Source organism: Aegilops tauschii, chromosome 6 (assembly GCF_002575655.3).
Source record: "Aegilops tauschii subsp. strangulata cultivar AL8/78 chromosome 6, Aet v6.0, whole genome shotgun sequence".
Lineage (NCBI taxonomy): Eukaryota > Viridiplantae > Streptophyta > Magnoliopsida > Poales > Poaceae > Aegilops > Aegilops tauschii.
Genome location: NC_053040.3, coordinates 449,998,399 through 450,009,119, shown reverse-complemented (window position 1 = coordinate 450,009,119; position 10,721 = coordinate 449,998,399). Strand labels below are relative to the sequence as shown.

Sequence of the window (10,721 nt, the reverse complement as noted above, 5' to 3'; positions counted from 1 at the left end):
TATCAATCCAGTAGGAGGCCACGCACGAGTCCCTCGCACCTACACAAACAAATAAAATCCTCGCAACCAACGCAATAAAGGGGTTGTCAATCCCTTCACGGTCACTTACGAAAGTGATATCTGATAGATATGATAAGATAATATTTTTGGTATTTTTATGATAAAGATGCAAAGTAAACAAAGCAAAATAAACGGCGCCAGAAATAACTTGTTGACGGGAGATGATGGAAAATAGACCCGGGGGCCATAGGTTTCACTAGTGGCTTCTCTCGAGAGCATAAGTATTACGGTGGGTAAACAAATTACTGTTGAGCAATTGACAGAATTGAGCATAGTTATGAGAATATCTAGGTATGATCATGTATATAGGCATCACGTCTGCGTCAAGTAGACCGACTCCTGCCTGCATCTACTACTATTACTCCACACATCGACCGCTATCCAGCATGCATCTAGAGTATTAAGTTCAAAAGAACAGAGTAACGCTTTAAGTAAGATCACATGATGTAGAGGGATAAACTCATGCAATATGATATAAACCCCATCTTGTTATCCTCGATGGCAACAATACAATACGTGCCTTGCTGCCCCTACTGTCACTGGGAAAGGACACCGCAAGATTGAACCCAAAGCTAAGCACTTCTCCCATTGCAAGAAAGATCAATCTAGTAGGAAAAACCAAACTGATAATTCGAAGAGACTTGCAAAGATAACCAATCATACATAAAAGAATTCAGAGAAGATTCAAATATTGTTCATAGAAAAACTTGATCATAAACCCACAATTCATCGGTCTCAACAAACACACCGCAAAAGAAGATTACATCGAATAGATCTCCACGAGAATCGTGGAAAACTTTGTGTTGAGATCCAAAGAGAGAGAGGAAGCCATCTAGCTAATAACTATGGACCAGAAGGTCTGAGGTAAACTACTCACACATCATCGGAGAGGCTATGGTGTTGATGTAGAAGCCCTCCGTGATCGATGCCCCCTCCGGCGGAGCTCCGGAAAAGGCCCCAAGATGGGATCTCACGGTAACAGAAGGTTGCGGCGGTGGAATTTGGTTTTTTGCTCCGTATCTGGTAGTTTGGGGGTACGTAGGTATATATAGGAGGAACAAGTACGTCGGTGGAGCAACATGAGCCCCACGAGGGTGGAGGGCGCGCCCAGGGGGGTAGGCGCGCCCCCCTACCTCGTGCCTTCCTGGTAGCTTTCTTGACGTAGGGTCCAAGTCCTTTGGATCACGTTTGTTCCGAAAATCACGTTCCCGAAGGTTTCATTCCGTTTGGACTCCGTTTGATATTCTTTTTCTGCGAAACTCTGAAATAGGCAAAAAACAGCAATTCTGGGCTGGGCCTCCGGTTAATAGGTTAGTCCCAAAAATAATATAAAAGTGTATAATAAGGCCCATTAATGTCCAAAACAGAATATAATATAGCATGGAACAATCAAAAATTATAGATACGTTGGAGACGTATCAGCAATGTCCCTAGGACCTTGCTTTGGAGTCTACAAGTGGGTGTCGCATCGGATTCAACGAACCCATACGGTTTCTAAGGCGTTGGTGAAAGCACATCCACTCCCTTGGTGGTTTTGGTAATTCATGTCGACAGACATGTTTTTGGACAAATATTTTTCTTGGGTATATTTCAGGACAAGTTCAACATAGGCAAACCTTTGGGATGTGATATGGAACCCCTCAAGATGCTAAGGACAAATGTTGGCCAAGCCTCAAGATTCTCCATTTCATATTAAGTGATCCAAGATCACATTGAGTCCACATGAAAGCAATACTATTAAAAGTGGATGAGGTTATGATAATGATCTCACTGCTGAAGTGCTTAGAGACATTGCTCCAAAAGCCTCAAACATTTTCCCACATTCCACTATGTTAAAACCCTAAAGTCAATCCCGGTCCCACCGATCCACATCTATCTGAACTCATTGAGATACTGATGACATAGTCGTTGCCTGAACCCTAGAACCTCGGTCTCACTGAGTTGGCCCTTCGGTCCCACTGAAGTGCACTTACCAACCTTCTATTGCCAACTAAAATTCAATTAGAATTTTTGATCTATTTCATTCGGTGACATGAAGTATGGAATGTTCTTAGGTCGGCACGCCCCGGTCCCACCGAAAGGTTTCACCCGGTCTCGCTGAAAAGCCTAAACTTCAAAACTTTTGTACTAGTCGGTCTCACCGAGTGATTTCACCCGATCTCACCAAGTAGTGCATAAAGGCGTGTAATGGTTGGATTTTTGGTGCTGCCTATCTATACCCCCCACCCATTCCACCCACTCTTAGAGAGCAACCAGAGCAAAACTTACACTTCCCATATCCATTTTCCAGAGAGAGAGAGAGAGAGAGCTCTCTATCCTTCTGTTGAGATCAAAGAGATTCCACTCCAACCATAGAACTTTCATCTCTAGCCACCTCAATTGCTTTCCACCTTAATTTTCTCCTACTCCAAAGCCTAAATCTGTGAGAGAGTGTTTGAGTGGTTAGGATACCATCTTTTGAAGCACAAGAACAAGGAGTTCATCATCAACAACTCCATCCATTACCTTTTGGAGGGTGGTGCCTCCCATATTGTTTAGGTTTGCTTGGAAGTCTCCAAATAGTGTGCAGAAAGCAAGAAGTTTGTAAGGCAAGGAGATTGCCTACTTCGTGAAGATCTACCCCAAGTGAGGCTAGTCCTTCATGGAAACAAGCCGTGATGGAATAGGCAAGGTTGCTTCTTCATGGACCCGTCATGGGTGGAGCCCTCTGTGGACTCGCACAACTATTATCCTCGTGATCATAGATCCTTGAGATTGAAGCCTCCATCAACGTGGACGTAAGATAGCACCACCTATCAGAACCACAGGTAAAAAAGCTTCCATGTCAACCTTTGTTTGCGAATCTCCTAACTCTACTCCTGTACTTTCTTGCATGTGCATCTTCTTTACCTTCCACTGCACATAATTTAGAAATGCATGTGTAGGGTGTTCTTAGTGTTATCTAGCTTGTGCCAAAATCTACCTAAAACTTGTGAAACTTGAAAATTGCTAATTGGGCCTTGCTAGTGCCTATTCACCACCCCCCTCTAGACTACCCTTTTGATCCCACAGTTGCCAGGCGCATGGACATCATACATTGGCCCTAACATGAGCGTAGAAATGATTTATGAGGTCTTCGTGGTTTAGGATTCTCTTGGTTACATTCAGCTCGAAGCTGGTTCGGCGAATCATGCATTGAGCTTGGGAGCCGGATGGTGCCTACTCGGCTAGTTCAATGTACGTGGTGCAATCTGCCCCAGGATGCACCATCAACTATGGTGCTTTGGGAGTCCTGAGCACCTCTCTCCTGCAGGTTTTTCCTCTGACTTGCCATGAAGAACATATATTGGACCTCTAATCTCCTCGCCTGGCGTGGACTGGCCCATCAATAGGAGTGCCCATTCCGTCATAAGCGTGAGGAGGACATCAACCACATTTTGGTTGGATGTGTGATGTCTCGCTCCGTCTGGTCCGTGGTATTGCAAGTATGGGGGAAGCCAGAATGGCTGCCATCTTCGGAGGACACGTTGCTCGATTGGTGCTGCTCTTGACCCATCTCTCGCCCTCGGCGTCATGATCTACACTCCATCCTGACCTTGGTGGCATGGGGCCATGGAAGCACCGCAATGCTATAGTCGATCATGACACTCCTTCTGTAACGAAGGTCTTGGCACGTGTTTGCGAGGAGAGGAAAACTTAGTGAGCTGTTGGTCTCCTGCGTGGGGATGTTTGATGCTTTCTTCCAAAGCCTTGTATGGTATATTACCTCTTCTTCTTTAATACGCCCGTCGTATATTTGTTTACAGAGGTAGTATATTATACGATTTTGCTAAAACTCAGTTAGCTGATATAATTTTTGGTCTCATTCATTTTGTCAGCCATTTGATATTTGTTGTGTCGTGATTTGCATTTTCTTGAGTTGCATTGTAGCGATGCGATGCGGCCCGTTTCTTGTTAGGCTCGTGGCCCGTTTCCCTTTTTGGGCCCCAAGCATTTTTTTGTTGATGAGAAGCGCGGCAGCCCAGCCCCTGGCCGCTTTTGATGTACAGCGCAGGCCCTGTCCCATCTTGCAATGCGGTCATTTTTTCCTTTATCGTCTGCCTTTTTTCTGTCGGACTTTTATAACTACCAAACGTTCGGATTTTAGCAATAGGCCAGAACGATCCTTACTCCACTCTAATTATATACATACATGTATTAGAATGACTAATTTTTCTTTTACGTGCACTCCTCCCTCTAATTACATGCACTAAAAGACGAAAAGCTGATGTCATCCTAGATTTTTTTATCAAATTTAAAAATGTTTTGTAGCTCAAACCGTCGCCCCGATTGAAAAACTGTCTTCACAAAAAAAATCTTCTCGACCAGATCTTCGAAACTAGATCCCATGTTGATATGTTCTGATGACTTTTTTTGACCAAAAGTTACCACTGGGCTACGTAAGTTATCACGTCTATCATACGTAAGTTACCGTGTCATTTACACAAAAGTTTCCGTGGGTGTGTTTTCAACAAACTTTTATCCCAGGGTCAAAAGGTGATTATGATGTTTGTAGTGAGTTATCAGCTAAGTTCTGTATATTACCATGTTGTAGAAAAGTTATGTGGGCATGTTTTCAACAATTTTCATTAACTCCGTCAAAGAATTACCGCAATATTTGTATATGAGTTATCAGTTCTCATGTGCATGTATTATCATGTTGTTCACACATGAGTTATTTGAAGGTATTTTTAACAACATTTTCCCTGGTCAAAAAGTTACCACGTCTGGATTAAGTTATCAGCTCTGTTGTATGTATATTACCATGTTATTTACACATAAATTATCAGGGTATGTTTCCAACAAACTTTAATCCCGGGGTCAAAAGTTGTTGTGGGGTTTGTAGTGAGTGATCAACTTCATTGTATATAATACCGTGTTCTTTGCACACAAAGTACCGGGAATATGTTTTTCAACAAATACCCCTCCCCCCCCCCCCCCCCCCGCGGTTCACCTAAGTATCAGGTATGCAGTGCTTCTATTACCATGATATTCACGCAAACGTTATCGAGGTTATATTTTTTAACAATTTTTCCTCGGGGTCCAAGTTATCATGGTGTTTGTACCTAAGTTATCATTTATATGATGCGTTATTATCATAATGTTTATACAAAGTTACCGGGTACATTTTTGACAACTTTTTTCCTTCAGGTCAAAGTTGCTGTGGTGTTTGTGCCTAAATTATCAGGGTTGCCATGCAGAAAAAACCGTGTTGTTTACACATAAATTATCGGGGAGATATTTCAATAATTTTTTCACCCCCAGGCGATGTTACCATGACATTTATACGTAAGTTATCGGGTCCAGGTGCACAAATTACCATGACATTTGCACAAAAATTACCGTGGTATGTCCAACCCAAAAAGTACCTCATGTAAAGTTGCCATGATATTTACAACGAGGTTGCATGGGCAAGGTATACAACCCGTTGATATATGAAAGACTACAAGACAACTTGAGGAATCCAAAAAAACACAAGAAGAAAAATGTTTCTTTTGGCTCATGTGAAAGTAAAGAAAAGATTAACTATCATATTTCTACTTATTGGACAACAATGAAGGCAGGGTGAGTTGATTAGTACACCCTTGCTATATCGTAGGGGTTGTGGGTTTGAGTCCCACTTTAGACGATTACTTTTTCTTGTAAATTTTGCATAAAAGGTTGATATGCATAACATCGAATATGTGATGTGCATGGTCATAGACACCACTAGCAAACGTTTTGGAACTCATTCATTCCACACCATATCTCTTCTTCGCTGCCACTAAATTTCTCGGAGAAAAAATGTACTATCATTGGCACTTGATGAGTGGATCAACAGATCATGTTGAATAAAAAGTCGTTGGCATTAATGGAACGGCTGCACGGACAATCGAATGGAAGAAGATAATGCCTTGAAATTAGTTTCATGGACAAAGCATGAAAACTGCCAAAAAAAGGTGTTTTAATTGTGCCGACGTCACTCTATTGGATCAAGTATGATGACTATCATTGACCTTAGCAAAAGACGTGTAGTGGTATGGTGGTTGCCTGTGATAGGTAATTGCACCGGGCTGGGAGCGATCCGGTCGTTCGGATCTTTGGCAATCTTCCGAACGTTCGAAAGATACGTTTATCGTTTTCTGTTTTGTATGTACCGGGGACATAAGTGTGCGAGGCATTTTTTTGTTGATTGAGAAATTACAAAATTGATTGTTCAGTTTTCTTTTGCCTATTATTTATATTTAAAATAAATCACCATGTCAATACAATAATGAAGTTGATATTGAATAAATGGGATGGGGACGGGACATGGGCTAGTTGCATGTCCACCAGTAGACATGCAACTGCAAGCGTTGTGACCCGACCGCAACTGCATGGGCCCAAGATAACTGCAACTAGGGTTAGGAGGGGAGTGGTCGGAGCCAGTTGCATGCCCACCACTAGACATGCAACTACAAGTTTTTTAACTCAACTGCAATTGCATGGGCCGAAAGCGACTGCAAGTAGGGTCGGGAGGGGAGTTGTTGGGGCCAGTTGCATGTGTATCACTATACATGCAACTGGCAAGTATTTATAACCCGGTCGTAATTGCATGGTCCGACAGCGGCTGCAACTAGGGTAAGGAGGGGAGTTGTTAGTCAGTTGCATGTCAACCACTCGACATGCAACTGCAAGCATTATAACATAATTGCAACTGCATGGGCCGAAAGCGGTAGCAACTAGGATCCAGATAGGAGTTGCCGGGGCCAGTTTGCAAGCCACCGCTAGACATGCAATTGCAAGCATTGTAACCCGAGTGCAACTATAATTTTATAAGAGGGGCCGCAACTGCAAGTTGACAAGTCTAGTCGCAACTGCAAGTTTTCATAGGGGGTCGCAACTGCAAGTTATCAAGAAAGGACGCAATTGCAATTTTGTAGGGGAGCTCGTAACTGCGAATTTCAAAAGGAACACTCTTTTTGCACACAAGAATGCAAACCGCAAGAGGTACTATTCAATGTGGTATTATTTGTCATTTTTTGTGTGCATACCAAGTATAAAGAACATTAAAAAAAGCTAAATATTTCTTTCTTTATTAAAAAAATGAATGATTTCAAAATTTTACATAGTTCTATTAAAAGCACCTAGTATTAATAATGGAAAAATGTCACTCGTAGCTAAACTGGCGAGGACTAGGCATCCATTTCTTTTTGTTGCAGGTTTGATCATTGCTCCTGGAGATTTTTAAAAAATCCCCACGTGACCAAAACACGTTACTGACCAGTGAACAGGATAACATGACATTTATCTCCAAAGCACGTTATGGAACAGCAAAACAGGCTGGCGAATTAAAACCAGCTACAACAATAGTGAATGAGACCTGATTCTAAAAGAAGAAGAAAAAAAGATAAATAAGACCAAATTATATCTCATCTACTCCGTCCGTCCCATAATATAATAACGTTTTTTACACTAGGGAGTAGATGAGTTTTAGGCACTCTCAATAATCAATATTATATGCACTCTTGTGCATATTACAGAAGAAAGATCTCATCAGAGCATCAGATCGTTAAGATAGTCTCATTAAAGCATTGCATGGTTCGATCATATGAAGTATTGCATTAACGAAATCTAGTAGACATAGAATTCGACAATGACTTTGAACGACATACCACAACAGCAACCTTCACATGGACCAGATAAACTAAGATCACCGGTACGGGAGAAGATATCTGCCGCCGTCCTGGAAGAAGGCCGTCACTGCCGCCCACTCCTCAAGTAACTTCTCCTCGGCTCCGCTCATGGAAACCAGCGGCAAGATTAGCCAGAACGCCGTGCTCGCGATGGACACCAACACAAGCAGCGTTCTCACAGCCCTCGGGCGTGGACGCAACCCTCTTGCCGAGCACCAGTCCTCCGCCACGCGGGCCGCGCCCTGGAGCATGAAGAAGGCGAGCATCGCGCCGGTTGGGCGCCGCAGGGTGATATAGCACATCATGGCCTCGTGCATCAGTCCGGACACGAGGAACGTAGCCATGATCCCAGCGGGTTTCCCTACCCGTGCCTGCATGGGGTCATAGACCGCCGCCCGGAGGATGCCGGACATGACGAGGTTCCACCGCCGGCCCCAGAAGTCGCTCAGCGACGACGCTAGGAGCGGACGGTCAAACGGTCGTTCCATGTCCATGCCGAGCGCGCCGCCGATGGCCGCAAGGCATGCGAGGAGGAGGTAGAAGAAGCAGTAGAGCACAATGCCGTACAGAGCGAGGCGCGCGTGGAGATGCAGCCGGTTCCTGAACAGTTGGAGGATGGCGGCTAAGGCGGCGACCTTGGCCGCGCAAGAGACGACGTGCCCTGACCCTGGGTTGGCTTTGGCACCGGGGCGGCTGCGACGGGGCATCACGGGGAGCGAGGCCGTGAATACGAACGGGATCACGGGGAGGGCGGGGTCGAGCGGCCTGCTGCCGACGGCGAGGAGGGCCACCTTAAACAAACAGAGCCATGCGAGGAACAGAGCTGCGGTACCCCGGAGGATGGTAGAGGAGAAGGCAAGCGGGACGGCCGCAAGGAACGTGAGCACCGGGAGCAGGGCGACAAGGCGGACGAGGCCAGGGCCGAGGACCGACGACGCCAAGCGCACGTACAGCGCGGCGGCCAGGGGCACCATGGCAGTAATGCTGTCCCGCGGGAAACCCATCTTTTCGCCCGTCCCCGCTCAACCTTTTTTTCTTTTCGAAACAGAGTATGTGGAAATCCTGCTCCACAAAATTAGGAATGCCAACCTTTTATAGGACGCGACTAGAGCTCAGCCTCAGTCGATCACGAGTAAAGCTAAAATAATGCTAGACCTTTTTTTTTAGAAAAACTTTCAATCAATTCATCAATTGTGAAGTTAGTACAATGAACAGCAGAAGTGAAAAAATGCATTCGGGTCCGTAGACCACCTAGCGATGACTGTAAACACTGGAGCGAGCCGAAGGCGCGCCGCCGTCTTCGCCCCTCCCTCATTGGAGCCGGGCAAATCTTGTGGCAGTAGACACTCGGAAAGTCGTCGTGCTAAGGCCCCGTAGAATCAGCACACCAGGACAGCAACCGCCGCCGATGAAGAGAAGTTTAGATCGGAAGGATCCAACCTATAAACACACGAACACAAACAAACGAAGACAGGATCCACGTGGATCCACCGAACACAGCCGCCGACCGAACCCCGCGAGATCCACCGGAGACAAACCTTCACACGCCCTCCAATGATACTAGAAACACCACCGGAATGCTAGACCTACATAATAGGAATTTCACAGGGTAGCCCTAGGTCTTTTTTTTCTTCCAACCAAATCAGGCCACGTCAGGTTGTTAGAAAGTTCGTATGAGTTTTACGGGAGGGGGAGGGGGCTTATACGTGTTGATGGAACGTGGCACTTTTTAATTGGTTTTTGTTGGGGGAATTGTCCCACACCCCTGAAATTAGTCGGGGTGAGTAAAACTACACTACAGAGTGTTACGGGGTTTTTACGTGTTCATTGAACGTGGCACCTTTTAATTGACCCCTAAAATTCGCGCGCGGGAGGGGGGGAGGAGCCGAAGAATCCCATAGGTCTACATTTCGACCGCATGAGTAAAGCTACACGTACGTAGGATTACGAGGCTTTTAAGTATTGATTGAACGTTGCACTTTTTGATTGGTTTTAGTTGGGGGGGGGGGAATCGTCCCACACCCCTGAAATTTAGAGGGGGGAGGGCAGGTTTATTTAGTTTGGAAGGAGCTCGTAGAAGCCTATAGAATCCCGTAGGTCTAGAATTCAGACGAGTAGACCATCTTCCCGCGTACACTTTACTTTTTCGGTTTTACTAGCTGAGTTTTAATTAGGTTTCAGTCACTATTATGGCCGTCCGATCGTCACCCATCGAGATTCATGTTGGCGTCGTGCGTTGTATTGTCAGGGTTGTTTCTTTTTCGATAACGGGGGCTACACAGCCTCCATTGTCATTATGATGAAAAATGGAATCTTTTTTACAGGAGCAACTGCCATTACATCACTAATATATAACCACACCAAGATACTCCAAATCTAACCAGCTAAGCAAAATGAACTAAATAAGGCACACTAGTTATCAGGAGCAGAAAATACTCAACAACTACAAAGTATCAACAATATGAAGGACAGGACAACAAAATTAATAGAAAATGATTCGAAATTAGTAAGCATCACAACAACTGAATTCACATTATTCTCCTTAAATGTGGCTCTCATCCATGCCCATCTCTGAAGACATCGCGAGTCAACATCATAATATCATCAGAACTATTTGAATAATATGAGGTGCACGTTGATCAGACAAGGACAATCAATCACGCAAGTACGAGCAACAAAACTGATATTTGTTAACGAGGTTCACCACATGGCTACATCCTTGGGAATGACTAAAGACGGTCCTTCCTACAAGTACGAGCCCGTAGAAGCCTGTAGAATCCCGTAGGTCTACCATTCGACCGCATGAGTAAAGCTACACGTACGGAGGATTACGAGGCTTTAGGGTATTGATTGAGCATGGCACTTTTTGATTGGTTTTAGTTGGGGGAATCGTCCCACATCCCTGAAATTTAGACGGGGCGAGGGCAGGTGTATTTAGTTTGGAAGGAGCTCGTAGAAGCCTGTAAAATCCCTTAGGTCTAGAATTCA

General features: G+C 44.8%; 1 protein-coding gene across 1 annotated transcript; it reads right to left on the bottom strand.

The window, feature by feature from the left end:
- Positions 1 to 7,243: 7,243 nt before the first annotated feature.
- On the bottom strand, positions 7,244 to 8,753 carry LOC109741390 (probable long-chain-alcohol O-fatty-acyltransferase 1). Its single transcript, XM_020300474.3, has one exon. The coding sequence runs from the start codon at positions 8,735 to 8,737 to the stop codon at positions 7,751 to 7,753; it is 987 nt and encodes a 328-aa protein (XP_020156063.1). The 5' UTR covers positions 8,738 to 8,753; the 3' UTR covers positions 7,244 to 7,750.
- Between the last annotated feature and the right edge of the window lie 1,968 nt (positions 8,754 to 10,721).